This window comes from Anopheles darlingi, chromosome 3, assembly GCF_943734745.1.
Source record: "Anopheles darlingi chromosome 3, idAnoDarlMG_H_01, whole genome shotgun sequence".
In the NCBI taxonomy this organism is placed as follows: Eukaryota; Metazoa; Arthropoda; class Insecta; order Diptera; family Culicidae; genus Anopheles; species Anopheles darlingi.
This window is the reverse complement of record NC_064875.1, coordinates 60,972,042-60,997,082: the sequence shown is the minus strand read 5'-3', so window position 1 is coordinate 60,997,082 and position 25,041 is coordinate 60,972,042. Positions and strand designations below refer to the sequence as shown.

At 50.0% G+C, this 25,041-nt stretch overlaps 1 protein-coding gene across 14 annotated transcripts in view; it reads left to right on the top strand.

The window, feature by feature from the left end:
• LOC125956735 (protein alan shepard) overlaps positions 1-25,041 on the top strand; it is a 172,411-nt gene that overhangs the window by 93,005 nt on the left and 54,365 nt on the right. For all 14 annotated transcript variants that reach the window (XM_049688900.1, XM_049688891.1, XM_049688890.1 and 11 more), the window contains one exon: positions 18,894-19,127. In XM_049688900.1, coding sequence (XP_049544857.1) covers positions 18,981-19,127 — 147 coding nt within the window. In that variant the 5' untranslated portion in view covers positions 18,894-18,980. The remainder of the gene's footprint in view (positions 1-18,893; positions 19,128-25,041) is intronic.

The window sequence follows — 25,041 nt, the reverse complement described above, 5'->3', positions numbered from 1 at the left end:
CCCTTTCGGATCGCAGACTCCATCTTTCTCCGTTCATAAGGTCGACGCCATAGAGGATCGGTTTTGCTGTAAACAAGTTATTTAATACCGAACATGCTCTGCAATCGTCCCCCTTTCCTTCCCCGTCGACTCGCGACTCCCGGACCGCTAGAAATGGCTACCGGTTCCGAACAAACTACAAGACTACTTTAGACTTTGGCGTCATGTTTCGAGCAAAGTCAGACCAAGCAGCAGTAGCAGCAGTAGCAGCACGGGTAGAGGCGAATGGGAAATGACTTTAATCGAACAACGTTGCCAACATCTTGGGCCAACAAACGGGAGCAGCAGCAGCAACATGATCATCCCAGCTAGCAGCAGCAGCCACCACGACGTCACGACGACGAGAAGCGCCAGCCTCCTCCGTCTAGTGGAGTGTTGCGTGCCCATTTGGTGGCCCCAATTGGTGGGAAGAAGCTAGCGGCTAGCGGGGGCAACCTATCTCAAAGTTAGAAAGCTCTCATCAGCACCACCACCACCACCACCCATGGCTACAAGTCTTGCTGCTCTCTGTTCGACCGGTCGGTCGGCCTTGCCAGGGCCGCGTGCTAGCTGGTAGTAACAGCTGGGCTGAGACGCTTCCTCAACCGTTTTGTTAGAGCGATCCTAGAGGGGTTTATATGATTGTGGAAGGGATGACACCGGGTTGGGGACGGATGAAGGTGTTCCATCACACGCGAGATCCATCTTATCGCTGCTGCACCCGGCACAGGATCGTTGTTTCAACTGGCGCAACTTCTGGTAAGTTCCGTGTCAGGCCCCCGTTGTATCGGGCATCGGGTGTTTGGAACCATTTTCATTAAATAACCAATTGTTGTTCTTTGCCTAGCCCACTCGCTCGTGCGCACTCTGACAGCAGCCCGAGAGAGAGAGAGATGCTCGGTGTTCTGCTCGGAATTGGAAACTTCTATTGATTTACGATTGATTCAATTAAGAAGTTACTCGAGCTGATATGCTCTGAAAGTTGTCATCGTTAGTGGTTCGCGGATCGTAAAACTTTATCTCTGCTTGTCTTTGGCGTGCGTGCGGGGCCAGTGAGGAGCAGAAGCGTCGAGTTTGGCGTCGCGCGATGGCGTCATTGGTACCGTCAGCCTGGTCCATTTACGGTTTCATTTCTTGGAACTTATATGTGTGCTTTCAGTCGCTTGGTGGAATTTTTTCGCTACTGAAAGTAGCTGGAATCTGCAAAGTGGACTTGACATATTTTGGGCATCAATACCCCCTCAAAACAGCAACATTTGAAAGTAGAATTGATGAGAAAGACGTACATAGTATGTTCCAAGGTGTCCATCGGAATGAACTTCAATCGATGGTAGTGATTAAATATGCATCGTTTTTTCAATTCTACACAGGACCATCTCGTGTATTCAACACCAATGGACGTCTTTTTTCACCTCAATATGTCACAAAACTGTAATAAGCTAATCCCCTAGCGATGGGATGTTCAATATTGGAAAATATTAACGAGATGAACTTTACCTTCCGTTCGTATGCTATATTGGCAATGCAACGACGACTTGTATGGTTTCCTCACGGGTGTCAGTTTCATCGTGTTGCTAGTACTCATCATTACTCAACACCGCACCTTCTCCACCGAAATCGTAGCGCCACCGTTCCTTGTGTAAGTGGCGGCCCGCCCTTCAGATTGGTGGGATTCCATCGAGAACGGGAAGACTCTCTTCACTCCGAGCGAGTGGGGGGTGTCGGTTTGGCCAACGGTTTGGCCAGGATGTGTGCTCTCTCGCGCGCGCGCGCTAATGGACCATTCGCTTGGGTCGATTAATTTATTTATTCGGGAGCCCAGTGGCCAGAGAGTACACAGAACGTGTGTTTGGGGAGCTGTGAAGCAAGCTTGCTAGAGGAGAAGCCCTAGAACCGTACCCCGTCGTCCGGAGTCTCCCTCCCAGAGGGTAAATAAATGGCGCATCGCAAGGAGAGGGACGGAGGGCGGGCTTGTCCAATCGGGAGCTACTGATGGGCAAGATGCTCTCCTTCCGTTGACCATATAAATCGTACTTTAGTCCATCTTCCATCCACCGAAACGAAGAAATCCCCCCAATTATTCAGCGTCCATTCGTGCGCCCGGCCCCTGGTCCTTTCGCCCGGAGTCGTGATACTCACGATGATCTGCTACAAAGTACGGTTGCAGTAGAGGGAGTAGAGAGTCAGTTGATGGCAGGGTGGTGGGCTCGGTGGTAAGTGGCATTTTAATAATTTATTGTTTGCTTTCTTCCGGTTGACTTGACTTCTTCCTCACGAGAGGCGGCGGCAGTAGGGCGAAGGGGATTAGTAGGGCTTCTGCTTTCAAGCCCGGACAGGAACAAGCACGGACCGGTACGGCACGTCCACGTTCGGAATTGGCTGCTTCTCAGGGCTTCGTCCGGACGTCGTTCTCTTTTCCGTTCGTATTGTGCCCGACGTTTTGCAGCTTGTCCTGCTGCAGGTATAGCAGCTGCTCAGCTTCGGTGTCCTTTCCGACGGCTAGGCAACATCATCTTTCTCGCTAGCTGCCGTTTACCAAGGAGTGGCCCCGGTGTTGCACTATGTAGTGTTAAGCACAGTGGGTCTTTAAGATGTCACTCTCTCGCTAAAGACATTGTTTACACTCGGAGCACTCTGGCATAGTAAGGAGTATAGTGGCCAGCATTTCAGAGAAGGTATTACAACTGTCTCGACTCCACGGTTTGACGTTGCGAGCCGTCCAGAGGTTACAAGGTACGTAAGCGAGACGAGACACGCTCTTATCGTCGGCAAATCTTAACGTTCCGTTCCGTCCGATTTCGGCAATTCACTTCCCGAATGTCCGGAAGGGTGTAAAATTATGATATGTCTATCCGATGCTATCCAGTAACTTTATTCCTTTGCTTTGTTTCGGTTCTACTGCTACCAGGTGTACGCCCTTTTAGGAAGGCTTGTGCTTGTCATGGAAAAACGATTCAACTGGTTTTACTCAGCTCCAACTCAGCTACTTCCAAAGGCTGTCACGTGTGTCACGGTTTTGGATGCTACTTTAGGACCTTAGGAAGGTACTTATCTTTCGCTCGATCTCGTTGCTTTAAACTGACAGCACAAACCGATCGTTTGGTGCAAGATAGAGCCGGTCGGGGGGTGGGATAAGATCTGGAGTAACTGACTTTAACTTTTCCACGCCACCAACTTCGACGAAGGTTCCGTCCGTTGACGCTCTAACGTGGTTTGCGTGTGGTTTGCGCGAATTTCGTCTCTGGAATATGATTTTCGTGCTTCTTCGCCAAACTTCTCCTCATAAACTGCATACAAAATCCACACACAGACACACGCGCGCACACTCCGAACATTGGAGAGGCCCCCCTCTAATGATGGGGTTGGTTGAGTGAACTAGCCCCGCACGCAGAGAGTACGCATTCCGCAAGGGCACTGAACTGTGGTAACGCAGAACGTGGATCCATGGAAACCTACCTACTCTGCTCTTACTCTGCTCTGCACGCCACTTGAGCAACCGCAGGAAGTTGATTGTGAATGTTACTCAAACCGATCCGGTTCCGATTTGTATCCGTCGAAGAATTTCGATAGCATATCCGTCCACCGTATTAGAAAGCTTTCCGAATCCGAATTAAAGTTTTCAATTTAATCCATAGAGTACACTGCGAATACTCGTCAGCCAATAGCTGTTACAAGCTACAGGTTATGTCTACAAAAAGGGGGGGTAGGGAAAAGATCAATTTGCTTTACACTTCCGGCAGCTACTTCCCGGCAGAGTAGATTGAAAGCAATCACCGGAAATGGATGCCCGGCGCTCGGGCGAGAAAACATCATCCTTTTTTCCAAGGCGACCGGTCGTTCATCAACTAAATTGCTCATCAACCGGTTGGCCAACCAGGCAGCCCTGTACCGAGAGTGGTCAGCATAAAAAATGTGTTACAACGATTTTACGGGCATGTGTTTGATTAAAATCTATGACTTCCCTCCATGCCACATTTCCGTTTTTTTTTGCGATCACCAAAAATTTAGCACCAACACCACCACCTTGCCTTGCTACCTTGCCATCAACCAAAGTTCTTTCCACTGTTACGAGCGACTAACAGGAAGAGGACATCGAACGAAAAGCCGGTGAAAAAGGAAACACATTTTCCGTAAAATTGCGCTCGCCACAACTTTTTGCCACTGCACACGCCAACCACTGGCCGTAGGGTGGTGTCCTTTCGGTCCTTGCGGTTTCGATTTTCCGAACAAAAAAAACTCTGTCTCTCTCCCTGTGTCCTGCCACGCCACATGATGGCGCTGCGCATTGCATCTCGCATGCTCCATTGGCCCCATTGGCTGCTTCTAGTAGCGCAAAACCGGGAAACGTTTGCGTTTGAGTAAATAGAACACAGAAGTGGCCCAGCACCAGCAGCAGCCACCAACAGTCACCACAGGGACCAACCGTGCCTTACCAGCGGGTGTGACACCAAAATGGCCGTTAAACGTGCAAAGCACCACTACCACCGTCTTCGTCGTAAAACACTCACCTCTCAGTCCACAGGCAGGCTGCGACTAGCAGGAAAAGGGAGGAGGGGAAGGCCATCCGTAGTAATGGTATGAACGCCAAGTAGCAATGAAACAATGAAGGTAAACTTTATGTCAGTCGGTGCGATGCGGTAACCCCAAACACATCAACAGCAGCACCAGCACCAGAAGAGGTTCGGTCTTTCTGGTTGCTTACCGTGTGTCTGTCTGCTTGCTGGGTGCTTATACGTTTATGCCGTGTGACCATTTGCACCTTCTTCTACTTCTTCTACTTGTTAGGGTACTAGCTGGTCGCCAGTACTTGTCACTGTGTGTGATGCGAGCTGACAGCTAGTGGCTGTGTTGTTGTGGTTTCATCGTTTCATTAGCTGCATTAGTTAATTTCAAACGTTGCTACACCAAGGTCGTACTCTGGTGCGTCTACCGAAAGCGGAGAGTGTATTACATTCTGTCGATGTGTGTGTGTGTGTGTGTGTGTGTGTGTGTGTTTGATGCCGTCGAGTGCAGATGATTTGGCCACCAGATCACGACTCCCCTTGAACATGCAAACGTGCAAAGGTAGACGAAGGTTTACCGAGTTGGAGAAGATGGTAGCACCAAAGCGTGCTCGTCATGCGCTTATCATACACCATTTTGGCAAACAAGTTCATCCGCCCTCTTCCCCCCCGGCAAAAAATCTGATGTAGGTGTAAAGACGCGAGGCGTATCATCATCATTTCGGTGTTCCGAGATTCCGAGAGTTGCAGCTCATAGATAGATAGGTAACAGCAGCAGTTGATATGCTCAGGAGAGTGTCAATCCCCCTTGGGTATTCGATGTAATCAGTTTGCTTCTCATCTACTCAACACACGCCGTTCGTCGTACCAATCGAGCTGGCATTTAGCTGAAGGAGTCGCACGAAGATGACGCCTCCGGGGGTGGGTATCGTGGTTTGGTTTGGCTTACGCGTCATGTTTACTCGAGCATCCCACGAGCATGAGTGTAATGAGAGCATCGTACCCCGAGGCAAGCAGCAGCGCAAAGTTGGACGATTCTTTTTGACTTTTTGGCGCATAAGTTATGACTTTCGAGAGCTGGCTTCTTTCGAGTCGTGCTCTACGGCACTTACGGTCGCATGCCGCTCGTATGATACGATGAGCGCCAGCCATAAATTTATCGTCCCCATTGCGTGGCTACCGCGCAAAGGAAACATGGCGTATGGCGTGGTGTGGTGCACCACCTTGACTAGCTCAAACCAAGCATAAATCTGTGGTGCGACCCGGGTAGCGTTCCAGTTTTTCCGTCGACGTGTTCTTGTCTCGATTCGTTTGGTTTTTTTTTGCTTTCCTGGAAATTTTTCCTTCTCCTTCTCTCGATTGACTTTTGACCAAACACATGCAAACACACGACGAAACACGTGCCATTTTACGACCATATGTGGGACATTCTCCTCCTTTCCCACATGTTTAAGGTGGCGAGGTTACCCCTTGATGGCGTGTTTTGCTTAGATGTTCGTCTTGGGAAAACATCGAACCTCAAGCGCCGCTCCCACGTACGGTGTGGTTTTCGGGGAGAATTAAGTGACGACTAGTGAGCACTAAAACAAGAGCTCACCTCGTTGATCCTTTGCGTGCCACTCCTTTCGATGCTGTGTATGATGCGAAAATATGTGATGGGGGAAAATTCCATTTCCACTTGGATCACTGACTGGTTAACTTGCTGGCTGGCTGGCTGGCTGGCGAATCGAAACGATTGTTTGTGATAACAGACCGAGCAGAACACGACATCTGGCAAACAGCAAGAGTGGGCGCGTGGATGAGCAGTTCACGCTCTGTGATCGTCGAATGTGATTAAATAACAGAATTTTATGAATTTACATAGATGCTAGGCAAACATCCATTCGCAATGAGATACCCCGGCAACCATCAGCAGATGCTGATGTTTCTGTGAAAGCTTCCTTCAAAGAGGAAGGGGTTCATTACAATAATATTAATTCGCTTAACTCGACTGTAGCTCACATAGCGGATTTTATTAAAATTGAAATTAAATAGATGTATTTAATTACAATAATTCGTAGAAAGTATGAATAAGCACTGAGCACTTATCAGTTCATCTATTGAACTCGCAAATACATGGAAACAGTTCCAATAGAATAACAGAACGGTTTAACTCCTGCATTTTTTTGCGAATTAAAAGTTATGCTATCTATTGATGTGAAGAGGATATAGAAGAGAGCAGCCACTTTGCGTGTGTCAGTTCCTACACGAGCAGAAGAGCACCGCCGGCAATAGAGACAGCTAAAAGAAACAATTAAAATCCGTTTCACCAACTGCTGTTAAAATGACGATAAAATGAATCTATTCCAGTTCGGATAATACGAACGTAAATCCGAGCGAAAATCGAGATCCGACGTGCTGCTAGAGCTTGTCTTTAAAGTACCGAGGCACTTCCGTCCTCTTTCGAAGTTTCGCTTTTGGAAATCGCTTCTCCTACATACAGCTCATGATGGAGTTTAGTTTAGTGTTGCTCTTTCAACCTCAACAACCTCTGTCTCTCTGGCCATGATTCACTCCACTACGGTAATAACAGAATCGAAAGAACAGGCCGAGGTATTATGATGAATTTAGCCAGCGAAACTAAGAGGCGAATGATCCAATTAGAAAACTCGTCTTTATCTTCTCGGGGTATTTTTTTTATTATTCGACAGCTCCTCACCATTTTCGTCGTGTCCATCTTGTTTTGGATTTTCTTTATTCGGTTTCCTTCCTTCCATCACCGTCTTCTCTGTCCCTGCCGTTCGTCATCTCATTTCCTGTCTCGAGTTTCTGCTTGATGTTCGCATCATCTCCCTCATCGTTTGCCTTCGCCGTTCGTTCAAACAACGATCCAAACCAACACCACCTGTCTGGATCAGAGAGAGAGATAGATCCCTGTCCCCGCCGGTACAGACAGAACACCGACTCCGATCGACAGCGAAACAGAACGAGCGCCGCTAGCGAGATCATCACTAGCGCACGCGGCTTTCGTGGCCATAGCATGGCAAAACATAATGAAACAACGGTTGTTGCCCGCTCACTCCCGGCCCGGTGTGTTTGTCAGCCTGTTTTGTTTAAACAAATGCCGTGCTGCAGCAGCAGCAGCAGCATGCGGCTTGTCGCATCGAACCTTATTCTGAACGCATCGCTTGGCCCAAGGGAAGGGGACTCTGTTCATGATTTTATTTTCAAAACAACCAGGATTTGCCTGGATTTATGGGCCCGTGCGAGGAGACGATGGCTCTGCAGAAGATCATGGCGATGGTCGTCGTGGCAGCAGGTGGTAAGCAGCAGCAGCAGCGGCGGCGGCTGCTAAGTTCTCGAAATCGGATGCATCATCGTTTGCGCCCGGCTCTGCTCTGCTCTGCAGCAGTTGCATCGTGTTCCCGGATTCCGTTTTCATTTCTGCACAACAAACAGCAGCACAAGAGACGAAAGTTAGATGAGCAACGACGCGGAACAAACAAATCGGCCACTGAAGGGAGCACACTGCATTAAGATAAACGAAAAGCCGGCCCGTCCTTCCCTTATAACTTATGCTTCGAAGCTGCACACAAACCAGTTTTGCATAAAACAATATCCATTATGAATTAGTTTAGTGTGTGTGTGTGTGCAGTAGTTCTGGCGAAGAGATTGTTAATGTGCTTTCGGTTTTATTATTCGATTCGTCCAATCTCTGAACCCCCTTCGTCTTGTGAACGGCGTACAGTGTGGAGCATACCTCCACATGCAATTGCATTGCAAATCGGTTTCCCTCATGCTAGATAAGGAACTGTGCACACACACACACACACACTCACACCAGCTCCTAGTGGCAATTAAAAGTGAAAAAGTGGCCTCGCCTCGCCGACGTTTCCATTATGCATTTGGCTCTCGTTAAGAGGCGAAACTGCATTACACTGCACTACTGCTGCTGCTGCTACTGCTGCTGCTGCTGCTGCTTGATTGCTGACTGCACCGGTCAGGTGTACCCCGATGCACCAGTGCTTCCGACTCGGTGTGAGTCTGTTGCGGCCGAAACCGAGTTTTATGATGCAATTAGAAAAGTTGACATTTTAAATTTAACGGTCGAACGTTTCTCCGATTAGTTTTACTCGAATTTTCATGCAAATTCTATGCTCGAGGCTGCTGCTGCTGGTGGTGGGGTTTTTTGAATTTTGATACATCGAAATTCAATTTAAGGGAACATCCCCCCAGCAGGTCCCAGCGGTCCCCCGTCACGATAAGCGTGTGCGTGTGCAGCATGGTATGCATCGCGTATCCTGGGATGGGAGTGGCCACTACTGCTGCTGCCGCCGGTGTTTACGGTGCTGCGTCACAGACTGTTGCTGGCTCTGCCGGCCGTTGATAAATCACCAAACGATGTGAACGACGGAAGGGCCAAACATCGCTTTTGCCCTGGCACACTCGTACACACACACACACACACCATTCCAGGCTACACTTTTCGGGACAAACATGGTATCGGGATCGTTTTTTGCAGCAGGATGTCCAGTCCTTCTCGAAACAGGTGTGTGATGCAATTTTGTGAAGCGTAAAATAACGATGTCGATGGCTGATGGCCGTGTCTGGTGCTGATGATGTTGCAGATTGTCAACGTTCTCCACAGGGGGTGCTGCTGCATGGTGCACGATGCAGGTGCTGCAAAGTTGCGCTTGAGAGCGTCACAGGCCCTGATGTCTGGGTGTTTGGAGGGCAATATTTGTATGATATTACGTGATGGTACCGTTGAAGCAATCTAAGGCATAATGAGAGGTCATATTATTGAATGTTTACTCAATTGTAATTGAATTATAACTTTTTTCATAATGCTGGAATGGAATTTTAATAAAAGTGCTTAAGAAATAATCACTAAAATGGGTCTACACGAGCATAAAACTCGATTATAGTTCAGAATTTACTGAAATTCTCAGCAAAGTAAGCTTATCCAACTTATGGTACTAATTAAAGGGCGATAACGATGCATTTATAGGCCTCTAAACCTGCCTGGTAAGCTGTTTAAGGCCGCTCCTGGCCAATGCTCTTCTCGCTCGATAGGTGTTGACAGGCGTATGAGGTGCTGCATTAGCATTTAACGGTCGGTGGGCATTTTAACCGTAGGCCTGAAAGCAACCAACAGCACACCATCACGGCTGGCTGGAAGCAATTTTCGGGACCCGGGGATGCAATTCCGATGAACCTATATTGCCACCATGGCCGCAACCACCACCACCACCACCATCGAAGCTCAACCCAAACCGCGTAAATCATGCCGGCGATGGCGTGGCCAAACTGCAGCACCAGCGCTCCCGATGGTGCCTGGAGCCCCCATCATCCTGTAACGCGAGGAGCGCCCCCATCCCACGAAAGCTCACAAGTCGCACATGGCGCACCAGCGCGCGATCCACATAATATGACACTATCCAACAAGATAATGGAAACTGTCAGCACCATTGTAGCCGGTGGCGTTGATTTAGGAGCCATCTCCCCAAAGGCGCGCTCCTATCGTTGTAAGCTAATGCTGGCTCTCCCCGGGTTACCTGACACCGGTCACCGAAGTTCCGTTCCCCGCGGGAACAGTTGCTGCTGCTGCTGCTGCTGCTAGTCGGTTCTACAGTATGGCGCACTTTTAGCTCACTTTCGGTGAGGATCTTCGCCATAGCGAATGTCCTATCTACGCTCTGCTCATGCCATGTAGCCAGAGGAATGGACGACCAGCCAAAGGGGTGTGATTCTTGTTGCAGGGGTGATAAATCTGCCGCATACTTTCCGCTGCAAGATGGAAATAGCTTTCGCCCGGCCGTCGGCATTGCCGGAAGCACTTGGGTTTTTGGGGATGGGTGAAGCGACTCCGACGCAGATTTAGCTAACATTCCATCGTTCTACGGTCGTCGGTCCCTGGATGGTTTGCATGGTGTGTGTGTGTGTGTGTGTTATGGACCTGGCCAAAGCTAAAGGATTTCTATTGAAAGCATTCCATTCGATGCACGAATCTTCGCACCGTGAATAATGAGAAGCAATACATTATCTGCCTTGACCTAGTTTTAATAAATTGTTTTAATTAGTTCGATGGAAAAGTCGGTATGAAGAATGCTTTTCAATCAAAAGGTGTTGTCGGGGGTTTAATACAAACCTGGTTCAATATTACAACTCGCTATACAGACACTTTTGTGTAGTACTGGTTTCGAGGAGTACTTCTCAGTTTTTAGCCCTTTTTTGGCTCTCCAGAAACTTCCATATTGTCAAAGAAGGAACATAGTCAATTTGTAGTGTAGCTCTTTTATAAGTGAAAGGATTCTTCACAGACCAAGCACTCATAAACAGTTCTTAAGTTTTTATTGGCTTTATGAAGGCTCATGGACCTGAGCGGATCTGAACTCAGTTTCTTCTCAGTCAGAAGGAGAAGCTGTTCCCCGTAATTGTGAAAGTAGCCAATTACCGTTACCGTCGCCCGCCCCTGTGCGGCAACACAAGATTACCATTGGGGGATCCCAGAATAACCACCAGTCCAAAAACAGCAGTTCCACTGCCGCGCGATCACCGGTAACTCAATATCCAAATCATACCTTTACTCTGCGGATTTGCGTTGTGACGCCTCCTGGTTGCCGGAAGGGCCGCCGCATCGCCCATCAGCATCCCATTCCGAGCAAATCAAACAACAACGTTCGCGAAATTGGATTGTCTCGAAGGGCCGGCGGTGGCGACCCACCTGTCATTTCGCGTCACAACCAGCCACAAACCGAACCTCGTCGAACGGTGAACTTGTTGCTGTCCACAATCTACTGGCCTCTTCCTCTTGTTCTTCAGGGCCGGTGAGTCGTATCCAGTTTCCACAAAGGGGCACCAACCAAACCATCCATCGACACCATCACCGAAAAACTGGCTTGGCCCGTTGATGCGCATGTTTAATTAACTCCCCCGGGTGACATCGTTTCTTCCACCCATCAAGTGGTGGTTTTCTCCCGCCCAAACTCTTGGGCTTGTTGGTTTTTGGTGGCTTATGGTTTTTTTGGGTGGCGTGGCTCTCAGTGGAATCAAATGGCCGCCATGATTGGACGACAACCCGGACCCGGACCCGGACCCGGACCCGGACAATCCTCCCGGACCCGGGTAGCTTCCAATTTCCGGCCAACATTTTACGTCACACCTCATATTCGGCCAGTGGCCGATAGTAGTGACCATCAATTATGGCGCTTACTTTACAGTGACGCCACTGGACACTTGACCGTGTATCGTTCATTCGGAGGTTATTTTCCCTTTTTTTGGAAAATCCCTTTTTCCTCTAGCGAGCATTCCACCACCACCACCACCACCACCACGGCAAGTAAATGCCGTAGTGTGTTTGGGGGTGGTCGAAGTGCTACCCGAAAATGCCATTAGTATTACATTGATTGCCGGCTGCCGGTTGGACCTGGTCGGTTGGACCCATCGCTCGCTTTCATCTTTCCAGCTCGTGCCGCCACCCAATCACCAAATGACACATACCACCGGCACGGTTGCCGGCTGGCCGGTTGCTGGTGGTGGTTATGATTTTATTTGACTTTTTTTTTCAACTTTTCCGCTTTTCCAGCCGGAGTGGTTGTTTTTTTTTTCCTGTGGCCCTTGGATAGCCCTTTTCTGATAGCGATCCATTTATATACCACGAGTTCCACGATGCGTACGCATCGCACCGCCGGTCATACGCGCGCTGGTCGCGCATTAATTGGACTTCCCAAATGAAAATCGTTCCAAACCGCGCCCTACCTGGCACCCCACCCAGGCTGTGGTGGTGGTGGTGGCCAGCTGTAAACATTCAATAAAAATTTATATCAAATGAAAGTCATAAAAAATAATTATTATGTTCACGATTAAATGTCCGCGAAAGGGTGGAGAATGCAGAGCACCGCCACTCTGCGTTAGTATGTGTGTGTGTGTGTGTCACTCTGTGAAACCATTTGTTCCATTTCGGTGACCAGGCTGACACCAGGTTGAAGCTGCCATAGCTAGCGCTCTCGATGCTTCCGTTGCTCGCTTTCTCACACCTTCCACTGGCGCCTCCTCTTTTAACTTCTTAAGGATGACCGTCTTTTGATGGCAAAACCCCATAGCCAGCGGCGTTGCTTATTTCGTTGGAAAAGTTAATCATAAAACCCTTCACCTTCCTCGATATTGCTTCTCTTCTGCTGCTATTGCAGAGGCTGTTCTGCTTGTCCTGCAAGAGAGAGAGAGAGCGAGCGCGCACGAAGACCGGAAGATGATGATAAGAAGCTGCTGGTTGGCTAATTTGATGCCAGCAGCGCGCGCCTTGATGGTACGCAACCCCTTTTTCGCGCTGCCGGTTGTACGGTTTTGGCTTTCGATGGTCTAGAGATTATGGAAGGCGCAATGGAAGGCGTTAGCCCTTTTGTAACTTTGCATAAGCAGCAGCATCCCTGTTTGAAGGTTCGTTCTCAAGTTCAGGGATTGATTAGAACGAGGCCATCCATCCATCCATTCAGCAGCTACTGATAGGGCGACTGGCTGACTATTATCAGAAGGAGTGGAATGCAATCCTCTCGAGTACACAGTTTAAGGTCTTTATCGAGATAATCCCATTACCACAGACATTCCGGGCAATGCCAGACACACACACGGTGTGCATCCTGGAATGCTTCGAACGCGCTCTCGTGTGCGCGGTGCTGCGGCTGGCCCTTAGTGCTAATGAACCGGCATATCCGAAAGCATCCTTTCGAGCGAGACATTCCAACTCGCGCGTCAAGCTGCTGCTGCTGCTGCTGCTGCTGATCGATTATGCAATGCTCGTCTCGCACTTCACGTTGCGCGAATTCCGCGCGATGGCGCGAACCTAGAGCCTTCACCACCTCGGAAAAGCGGATCGCGGATTGGAATGTTCATCGGGAATGCCCTTCCTTCCCTTCCGCTCGGATTACGGAGGAGGAGATTAAGAAACAAAAACGTGACTTTCGGTAGCGCTCTAGCTGGTGGAGCGTGCTGACTGGAGAATTCGCTTTCCTCGTCCGTTGCCTGCGATCCAGACCACGGTTTCAGAGGATTACTGTGGATGAAACGACCTTTCCTCGTCGTCGTCGTCGTTCATCTGGATGCTGCCGAAGCTCCCACGGCTGTGTTAGGATGAAAGTTTTTCCAACAAAATCCGCTTTCACCGCGCGCCCCAGAAGGTCTGTACGGCATTGACTGTTGATCTTTGGTTCGTGGCCAGCTCGGGACATCCCGCTGGCTGCTGCTGCTGGCACCGGACGAGCGCGTGTGTAGCTCGCTTTTAATTCCTCTCACGATCGCTAAATTGAATCGTCTTGTTTCGGGGAAGTCGAGTCGAGTTTTAAGCAATGGCCTTGCGTCCAGAAGTCCTCGTTCCCATCCATCCAGCGTGGAGTTGGAACGCGCTCCCCGACACATGGTTTTCCATTTTTATTGTTTCACCGGATTCCGGGATTCTTCTGCGGATACATTGGACTTTGGTCCGAAGTGCCTTGGACATTTACGTCATCATTTCCACTTGCCACTAAATCCACTCCCGTTTCGATGTCAATGACAGTTCGCTTCCTATTGAACAAGTACTCACCGAGCACTAATTCCGGGCTGGAATCAAGCGGCCTCTTTCGAGGTCGCTCTTCAACTTCACTCCAAATCTCTGCTCTTTCTTTTTTCTCCCATTAAAACAATGTCGGATACCTATCGCACGATCGGATCGGTCGGTCCGGTGCTGAGGGAAAGGTAATAATCTCGGGATTAAATTTGTGCTCGCTAAATTTAATTCGAATCCGTCGATGAGAAAAGGACATTCCCGGCCTGGCGTCCCAGCCACTCACGAACGAACTGCCTCAACACAACTGCCCCCCATCCTTTCGAGGCCATTATAATTGAACGTTTGTTAGCAAAGTCATCAGCTCTCCGTTTTTTTCGGGAGTGAGGGGGTTGCTCATCTCGGTGGAGTCTCGTGGGTTCCTCCTCCTCCTTCCCATCCTTCGCACAAAGAAAGGACTCGACAAAATCCTTACCGCAAAGGAGAACGTAGGCGTGGCGTAGAGACAACAAGCAAGCAAGCGGGCGGCGATTCAGTCTCTCAAATCGAGCGAAGGCGAAGTAAATCACGTTCAATTTCCTTTCGCCTTTATTGATAGCAAATGAACTTTGAGCTCTCCAAGCGCCCGTGTCCCTACTCCTACTCCTCCGATTCGATTCGCAATCGATTTTCCGGAAAATCCGTGCTTTTTTGCTCGTCACTACCACCACCACCACCAGCATGGTGCCTCCTCCCAGCTTAGCTTTTCCCTTCCTGCTGGTGGCTGGTGGCCAATCGATATCGGTGCGATATTGTTTGATGTGGTTCACGACGATGATGATGATGGTGGTGGTGGACGGTGGTTTGAAGTTTGATGCGATGGCGTTGGCGGTGGCCATGGTTCGCGCGCTCTATTGAACACTTTATCAGAGCAAAGTGTGGTCGATGTTATACCATCAGCGCAAGCTCCCTTTTTCCCTCTTCCATCAGCATCGTCGTCTGACGCCGCAGGCTGGCTACTGGAAAAGCCCGGAACTCCCGCGTGGTGGTGGCGCCACGCATTGTACACCGATCGACGGGACCTCCGGGGCGCCCTTTTTGTACACATTGAGTGCTTGCGCTTGATTAATTGTTCAACAGCGGCCACGGATGCCGTTTCGTCGCAGATTGTGCCAATTCACGCCTGCTTCGTGGCGATGTCCGCTCTTCGTCTTCTTCATCATCAACGACGACGACGACTACGACGATGGTTACTGGGGCCAGGCTCAAGAGGGAACACGATGAAGAGAAGGGAATGGTTTCAATTAAAAACACCAACGCCGATCCGATGGAGGACGGAGAATGGTTTTGGAGGGAGAATGTCGATCCTGACCGCCGAACGAAAACGATGACGCGCTTTCGACGTTGGCCACGCGCGTTCTTCGTTTGATGCGCCTTAATGATCCGTGAAAATTCCTGCCAATTACGCCTCGCGCAAGCGTCCGGTGCCGATGCCGGTGCCGATGCCGGTGCCTGTGTCAAACGTCAGTCCTCGGGCGCAACGGCGCCATTTGCTACCACTACCTCCACCAGCGAGAGCGCGCGCGGTTCAATTATCCAATTGGTGTAATCCCGGCCTCGAGGGGCATCGTCTTTTGATGAAAGTACAGTACAAAGTGTGTGCTTACACACAATGATGTTTCGCGCGTTATCGGGGATGTTTTATCGGTCGGATAAAGGCGGCTGCCAGTTTCTAGGTAGAACCAAGGAGCTGAGGAGTTTGGAATGATTGGAGTGAAATGTTGAAAGCACGCTTCGCTGTGGAATTTCACAAAACTGCTGCTGCTGCTGCTGCTTGTCGCGGGGAAACATTCTTGGGATTTTGTAACACGTTTAATTAAATTGGTTTATGTTTAGTGTCAAATTTAGCCTGGTTTGCTTGGTGCACGTTTACGGAAAGTTAGACCGAGCGTCCGGCAAGGCTTTACTTGATATTGTTAGATGAATGTTACTCTTGTGTCGAGTATAAGTCGAGACAACATTATGATAAACATATCTGTAGGGTTCGTATAACTGTAGAATGTTGGCAAATTTCAACTTCAACCAAAACAAAATTTGTGTCACTTACTTAAGGATCTAATCTTTTACCTGAAAGGCTCTTGCACAAAATCTGACGTCTTTAAAGTTTTCGTCCTGCAAAGTATATGCAATGAAAAATATTTAACCTGAACAAATCGTTGGCGAATAAATGGTATCAAATGCCACATGAGAACTCAGTTGGAGAAGCTCTTTAGAAGCGTTAAAACTACTTTCACGACACCCGAAGCACATACACTGGGCACACCAAATACGAGAGATAGTAACGATAAACATGTCCATCCAATCCATTCTCCTTTTACCCTCCTGCCCCCTAAAGAGTTTCCTTCCTTTCGCTTTAGTCAAACTTCAAAGTACCGAAAGTTAGACAGTAAGTGCATTAGGAGTGCCAGTCGCTTGGTAATTCGCACGCTACCTCTCACAACACACACACACACACACCATTCCACTGGCACGTCGCGACGCTTCCGTTAGACACCCAATTACCTCGACCCGTGTCCGTGTCTCTGGTTCGGTCCGCTAACGATGCACTCTCTGGTGGGCTTCCTCCGTTGTAACTTGTTGTTTAGTGTCGAAACTTTGCTATCTTCCTGGAATGCTCTTAGACTTTGGTCTTCGGTCGGTTGCAGGATAAGTTTCCTCTCGCCAACATCATGTGCCTGGTCGTGCGTTGCACGACTCTACTCTACGGTGAAGGGAACCCAGGAGCTTACTGGAACTGTAGACCACAGTGCAGTTTGGGCGCGATCTCCGGGTCCTGGGAGTAATAGCCACAAATTCGATGAGGCGGGGTTGCATGTTCCAAAGTCATCCATATGGAACGCAGCCACAGCGTGTGGTTTATTGTCGCAAGTTTCCAGTTCCGTTGGAAAGTCAAATAGGCAAATGGCTGGTACTGACAAGTCATCAAATAGTCATCGGTTAAGTAGCTCTCCTATATTGCCCTGCCCTGCCAATAACCGCAATCGTGTTGCCATATTGGAGTCATCGATGTGGGTCCAGTACATCTCTTTCTCTCTCTCCTTGACTCGGTTCCTGTCGGTTTGTTTGTTCGGTCTGTGGTGGTAAATCTGCATGGACGTGTCACAGAGTGACAGCAAATAAAGTCCAAGTTCCAGAAAAACTTGGATGGACGAGAATGAGGCGCTGTAGAACCACATGGACATGGACCAAAGTCCTTCCGTAGAAGTATTTCTTGGACAAACTCCTCCTACCCGGGACTCCTGCCTGCTGGTATGTGTTGTGGTTTCTTATGTTCCTCGTGTCACCCTGGGACACGAAGTGACCCGCAAAACGCGTACTGCCAGTGAACTTTGCGACACACAAACACACGAAGCGAGAGAGAGAGAAAGAGAGTTCCCGAAAGTTCAATAATGGTAGAGGAACTTCCGCGACAACGACCTCACAATGGTGCATAACTTGTTGGCTCGAACTCGGGGCCTTTTTCCGGACACTTTTTTCCCGTTCTCTTCGTCGTATGCTCAAACCGCGCGCGCGCGCACACACACACAGACAGTGACCGCAGTAGTGCAGCGCAAGTTCTTGTGGGTGGGGGGTAACATTATTCATTTACCAGTGAAACTCGTGCAGAACCGGCACCACCACCACCATGCAGTGTGTCCGTTCCGTCCGGTCCGTCCGAGAAATCCGAGCCCCAAACGAGACATGTTCACTCTTGTTTTGGGGAATAGTGCCCTGTGCAGAGCACGAGGCGATGCACGAGGTGGCAATAAATTTACCATTTTCTTCTGGTGAGTCTGGTGGCCCCGAGACCGGAAGTGCTGGTCCGGCTAGAGCGCTGGTCGGGCATTAGCGAGTTCTGTGTGTATGTGTGTGTGTGTGTATTTGTGTTCGCGAACCACGCGGCCAAAACCGGTTGAGGCGGAGATGAGCTTTTGTGGTCAACTGCTCGCGCACTACTGCTTCTAGCAATGGAGGCGCCACTGTGTGTGTTAGTGTCGGTCGGTAACGCTCGAGCTCGCATCATAAAATAGTTCCCGTCCTCCCGTGTTTCCGGCCTTCCGTTCGCTCCTCGCTCCTTCTTCTTCTTCTTCTTCTTCTCTTCCCCATTTTCTCTTTTTGGGGCTGGCAGGATCCGAAGCAGCAGTGGGAGGAAATTGGCTTTGTTGGATTGCGCTGTGTACGCTCATAAATAGTCGCTACGGGGAAGCACCATTATGTACGCGCGTGTATGTGTGCGTATGTGTACCCGGTATTCCTCGAATCCGATGGAATCCGGCGTGCTCAGAAGTGGAGAAAAGTGGACGCTTCGTGGTCTACTGGACCAGGGATTAGGAAGAAGGAAGTAGTGTAGTGGCTTACCGATTACTATTGTTTGTTTTTGCCGGAAGATTTTACTTTTGCGTCGTTTTCCGGTTCTAATGTCTTTACGCGCCCATCCGTGACCAACATTAGTACAGCACAAGAGAGGAGGATGCAAATTGCATGAACACAAGCACAGTTCACTCTTCACACACGAGAAGTTATTATTATGCTGCATTCTGAGATTCGAAAAACTCCTGGACTCCTGTCGCTTATCGTCGTGTCGTGTGATTTAATTGAATTCTTCACTGAACCGTTAACGATTCGAGCGGTCTAGGATAGGAGACGGGGGTTGGTCAGAGGGGTGGGGTGTAGTGGTCACGGTTCGACCACGGGCTACTCGCCGCTTCTAATTGCATTTCTGTGCAATGTCCAACCTCGATCGACCGAACCGATCGATCGATCGATCTGACCGAAGCAATTTAGCTTACCTTATCCCTTATCTCTCTCTTTCTTTCTTGTTCTATTTTCTGCAGGGAAGTACCACAGCAGCGCCGCGTAGCGCTTACCCTGGGGCACCACCACCAGCACCGGCCACACTAAAGGGTGCCCAGCGACCCGCTATGACTAGTCCAGCCGGCGGTATTCCCGGTGCACCGTACAGAGGCACAGGCTGGACGCAGGGTTACGCCCCGGCCCAGCAAACCTACAGATACACGGCACCGCTCGGGCAGACCTATGCGACCTACACACCACACACTACGACCCAGGTAAGTGCGGCGTACATCCGAATTCCGGTAGCAGATTATAGATTCCCCCTCCCACGGGGGGTCCAGAGCACTGGAATCGTAATTTACGATCGACCGACCGACTGGTTGGCCAATCCAACCAGAAAATGGGGCTTGGAATGAGGAGGGGGCAGAATTAGCGAACGCCGCACCCGCAGCATGTGTAATGTTACTCCTGGGACACGAGTACGCTGTCAATGGTGCCCTGTTTTTTTGTGTTTGTGTTTGCGGCGATCGTGATTTGGGTCCTCTGGATCAGAATCCCGGAAACGGAAAAATGGGAGAAAGGGGAACCTTGTAAGCAGTAAAGCAGCTTCCACCGGCTTCGACTCCGGTGTCGGCGCTCGATTAATGAGTTTAATCTTGTTCGTTCGCTCCCTCCCTTATTTCCATTCCATGGTCCACGGTAATCGTAACCCCCCGCAAAAGCGAAAAGTAGTAGTAGCGAAGGCGTGGCGCGTACGCCATTTACAATGCAACACACACAGCAGCGTCCGGATCTCACGCAGGATGCGATAATGTGCGGACGGAGTAAATTAAATTTGTCTTTCCGAGGTCGAGGCCTCCTCGGCCTCTGTGCGCGCGTATTGCTTTGACTCTTCTTCAAGAGGCGCCCCCTATCGCTTACACGGCTCACTGGCTGGTGGTTGGTGTACGAGAACAATGTCACCGTTCACTGACTGACACACTTCTCGGAGACGCGTGTCGTGCGCGCGAAATTTAGTTTCGCTGTTTTATTGCATTACATTAACTCTATCATCAACGCGCGTTCCGTGCTCCGTGCTCCGTGCATGACACGTGTTTCGTGTTTATATGATGCTCTGCCGCTCTGAAGTGCTAAGCGCGCCGTGAACGCAGGCGATTGTTTTCACTTTATACTTTGCGCCATCGTACCTCAAACTTTGTCGCACATGCCACCAGCACTAGCGAGCTTAACAGTTTGGCCTCTTTGCAGCCTTTATCGTAGTACCATACGTCAACCGGTACGTTGCTGTAGAGTGAACAGCTGCCCCGGACATGCTTAAACAGATAAGCTTTAGCTAGAACGCTGCTCCACCGCAGAGACTTTGGCCTCTCCGTTCACTCTGTGAAAGTTTTGCATCGATCATTTCGAATTCGAAGAAGCCGATGATGATGATGATGATGATGTTGCACGAAATGGAATTCAATTTCGTCAACCAGACCCACACCCATCCAGCGTTGCACAGTAAGCGGCTTGCAATGACAGACCGTCGACGTCTTCGTCTTCGTCTTCGTCTTCGTCGTCTTCGTCGTCGACGTCGTCAAGAGTTTATCGCCTTACCAAATGATCAATAAACTCAACGTACTCCGAAGTCCGAATGTGCCGAATCGGCATCGGCGTGTCAGGCATTGCCGATTACCGGTAGAGAACCCGGCCCGGCCACTCCTCGGATCGGATCTTTCACTTCCTTCGCGGATGGCCAGCATATTTGAACGAATTCAATTCGGAATTTCGGAATGGACGACGAGTACGAACGAGAGAGAGAGACAGAGAGCGAGAGAGAGAGGAGAGAGAGAGTATCGTCAGAACTGAGCACCCAAGTCCAAGTCCAAGAAGCTTTCCTCTATTAGATTTGCAGCTCTTACCAATTCCGTGCACATCGGGAAAGGGGCTTCTATTCCCCTCTGTTCCCTTCCCTTCTTTCTGCCACACTCCCCCCCCCTCCCCTCCATACAGCACATTGGTCTGATGAAAAGCGAAATGCGTGTCGAGGCCACCACCACCACCACCACCGGGGTCGAGAAAGTTTTTTGCCGAAAAATCGAATTTTCTTGGAAATTCGCATCGACTCCCACACACACACACACACATGCTCCGCTTCTTTCTTTCGTCCCCAGTAAAAAGCCCAAATCCTCCCCAAGTATCATCCAAGAGGCTCGACGACCGACCTGCCGGTCGACGACGATATAAGCTTCTTGCTTCTCAAGGAGGAAGACCGGTTGGTGAGGAAATCAATGCGGGGAAGGTAAAGAAAATGCGCGGATGTGGGGGAGGGTGAGGGTGGTTATTTTCCTGCTTCACCCTCCGTGTGTGTGTGTGTGTGTAGGATAAATGTGTTCCAGAGGAAGAGCTGCAACTTGAAAAGTTGTTGGCGTTTTCATGTTTTTGCTGTGCGCAGGATCTTGCTTTCGAGCTAGCTGTGTGTGTGTGTACTAGGGCTGTCTGATAGCCAATCTGCCTCCTTAACCATGGAGTAAAAAAGGAATAGAAGATTATAGAGAGAGAGAGAGCGAAAAGGAATGTGAGTAAAGGAGGGTGACATGATGAAACTATTTAACGAAGTTGCGCTCTGCTGTTCGAAAGCATAAGGAGCCAACGAAGAGAAGAAGAAAAAAACGAACCGTTCAAAGGCGTTCGAGCGTCGCAGATACACTTCTCGACGACACCATGAGGGCAGAGTGAAGGGAACAGTGCACACTGCAGCACCCCGCGTCCCCTGGCACGCGATGCGATTCAAACGAGAGAAAAAAAACAGAAAAGAAGAAAGACGAAACTGTGCGCAGAGGGCGCTAGCAAGACTGATTAGTTCGGAAGTGAAGACGACACTCGATTTAAGTTTCTGCAGGACCACCAAACTCCTTGCTCCTTCCCGGAAGAAGGAGGGTGTGTGTCCCTTCGCCCGAAAGTTTTTTGCACACAACGAGACATCCCTTTGCCTGTAAGCCGTGCCGTGTTCGTGTTCGTTGGCACCTTTGCGGCGGCCGGGTTGTCGTCGTCGATCCATCATCGTAAAACCTGGCAGGCAGACAGCGTGAACCGGAGATGGCGCATTCCCGGGGAGTTTTGTTTGGAAGAACAATTTCCAATATCCACTCGGTGGTCGGCCATGGTCGAGTGTCGGTAATCAAGTATCGACACCCGATCTAACGTGTATCTTCAGCGTATTCCACATTCGCTTGTTAGAGAACGTTCTCCTGGACTCATTGGAAAAGGACACATTCCAGGTGTCGAGAACCGAACCCGGAACCAAGGGGCACCTAAATAAATAAGTGCGACAGTTATCGTGTCGCGTGGTGGTCCTTACCACCTGCACTCTGTTCCGGACCGATCGCGCGTGGGCTGGAAAACCGCTAATACGAGCGCCACCGAGCAGCATCATGGGGGCAGCAACGGCACACATTAGCCCTAATGACGTGATATCCGGCGTCGTCCTCCTCCTGCCTCCTTGTCTTCGCTTGTCGCGTCCTTTTGCGTCCTAAGCACACACAACACTCCCGCTGTATATGGTGATTAGGTGGCGTTAGGTGGCGTTAGGTGGCTAACGGTTTATGACCAATCAATAGATAAACCACTCACATCGGCCTTGGTCCTGGCGCCTGCCTGGCTTGGCTGGTCGGTTGGTTGGTGTGTGACTCCGACTTCCTGACACCCCGCGGGACCTCGTTAAGGTCCCTTTTTCGGGCCGCGTTGGTTCGCTCGCGTCCTCGCCCCCGGATTATCCGGGAAAAGCGTCGTCTTAATGTCGTCCGGTCGGTCGGTCCGGGTTTTAGGATGGACTTTGTGTCAGTGTTGCGCCTTCGAGCCACGACGACGACGACGACGACGACGATGTGTGTTTGTGAAGATGACACCTTTCGCCCACCCCTTCTGCCGCCCGAAATGTGCGGGGGGTTAATTGATTTCGTGAGGCTTAAGCCGACATACCAACCATTAAAGGACTGGTTAAGGACCGGATATGGTGACCACGTCGTGTTGCGGTTACCGTGTCTAGTGCCGATCTCTAGCGCTAGATAAAGTGAATAGTAATGGGAGTAAGTTGCTTGCTAGAGGTTCCTGTTTGGGTTTTCTGCGACAAAAGTTTTGTGGACGATGTCCAAAACTCGTTTCCAGGACGTATGGAGGTAGAATCTACGGAAGGAAGGTCCCGGACATATCGTCGGTCTCTGTCTTAGTCGAAGTTCTGGGTTTTCAGTGTTTATAGTGATATCCCCTCGGTAGGACTTTCAAGAAACCATCGATCATCCAGTCCAGGGAGGGGCAGCATTTCCGGACGGGGACAAGCTTTACAAGGCTGTAGACTGGACATCTGCTAACGTCCTGACCAGCTGGTGCTAGTAGATACATTCAGTGCAAAGGAGCGCCGTATTCTTATACATTCTTCTAGCACAAGCTCCTCTCTTCTTCACCTATTCCAATGCTCCATTGCGCCACAAATGCAATGGAAGCGCTTCTACGCTTCTAGAATATTCCAAAGAAGAAGTCGTTGTCCAGCAACCATCTGTGGGAATGGCCTCGAATGCTGGAATTAATTCTCAAAATGTCCGTCTTTAGCTGTCTGCACCATTTGAATTAGATGCGCCCCAGCTCCAGCTCCAGTTTCAGGCCCTTCTTCTTCCTTTTTCCACAGAAGGTGGAACATATAATCGGCGACGTTCGCCGTCACCGGCGATCCGATTGTGGAGGACGTGTTTTGCCAACTGAACGCGCGCCTTGGCTAGAACCTTTCGTCCGTACGTCCGTCCGTCCGGTGTGTCCTAAAGAAACATTTCGTATCCTTTTTGTGGCCGCTAGACCTTTTTGTGAGCCAAGGAGCAGCAGCAGCAGCAGCACCAGCTGGTGTGTCTTTTTCCTCTTTCCATGCTCCAAAGCTCGCTTCCTTTCAACCTTACCAGCTGCTGCTACTGCTGCTCCATAACAAAGCTGACCAAAAGATGGATCACGTCCACCATCAAACCAGTTTCTCCTCAACTCCTCCACACCTCATCGTCTCATGTTTCCTTTTTGGGTGAAGAGAAATTCCTTAAGCTGTTCATCATTCGACCATCCAAGGGGCTGGCGGGACCCTAGAAACGAGCCAGCACTACATGAACGCGAAAGCACAGAGCTAGCCAGTGGTCTACCGACGGTGGAGGGTTTTTTTTTTGTTGCTTCCCCACTTTTCATCCATCTTGTCCTGCCACAAACCCACCTTTCGGTCTTCGTTCGCTTCACTATCCCGGGGGTGGAGGTGGAGGTGTGGTCAAGAAAAGGTGCCTCTCAGCCGCTCCTGTGGTTGGATCACAGAAGGAGGAGGAAGATATTGTGAGCGAGAAAGGAGAGCGATTTTCATTTAAGGATTTGCTCCCTTTCGTCCTTTCCCCTCTTTCTGGTGGGATTTTTAATGTTCTTAAAATCAATATACGGGGCAGCAAACCTCAAAGCAACATCAACAAACTTTGTGCTGCCCTCCTCCTAGACCCCCCTTTGCCTCTCCTACCACCAGCACAGCAGCTCCTCCGCACACACGTTGCAATGTATTAATATTTTTTACTCGAAACCTAGACAGAGAGAGAGAGACAGAAAGCTGCCGGTTCCGGGCTCTGTGCTGTCGCGCGAGCTTCCGAAGGGGCCCAGGGATACCCAGTTTAAACATTCCTGCATTTGCGCACTCTTGGCACTGCTCCTTCTTCTTAGTGTAGTGCCTAAAGGATCCTTTCTGTTGGCACACACCACCGGCCATTATTGGACGAGGTCGGACAGTTGGTTTGTTCCTGGGGTTGACCGGTCGATGGAGCGCCAACCAACCAAACCGGGGGCACCAACCAATCCTCAGCAGGCAGCGCGGGCTCTTTCTGGTTGAAAGCCAGGGATTTTCATCAATCCCCCCCTCGCTCTCTCTCCACCGTGGCGCCATACCTTCGGGATGGCGTGTATCGTTTTCAATTTATTTTATTTCCCAACCATTTCGGAGAAGAAGAAGTTGCTGGAGAAAACCGCTCGAACACGAGCACACATGCTCCCGGGTGTGTTTCTACTGGACCGTGAAGCCTTCGACCCCAACACGAGCGGGGGTTTGGGGTGGTCGAGTAGTAGTAATGAGCGCTTGGACGTGGACTCTCGCAATCACTGCACCGTGGAGTAGAAGTGCTCCAACAACCACTTCGTCTTCGTCTT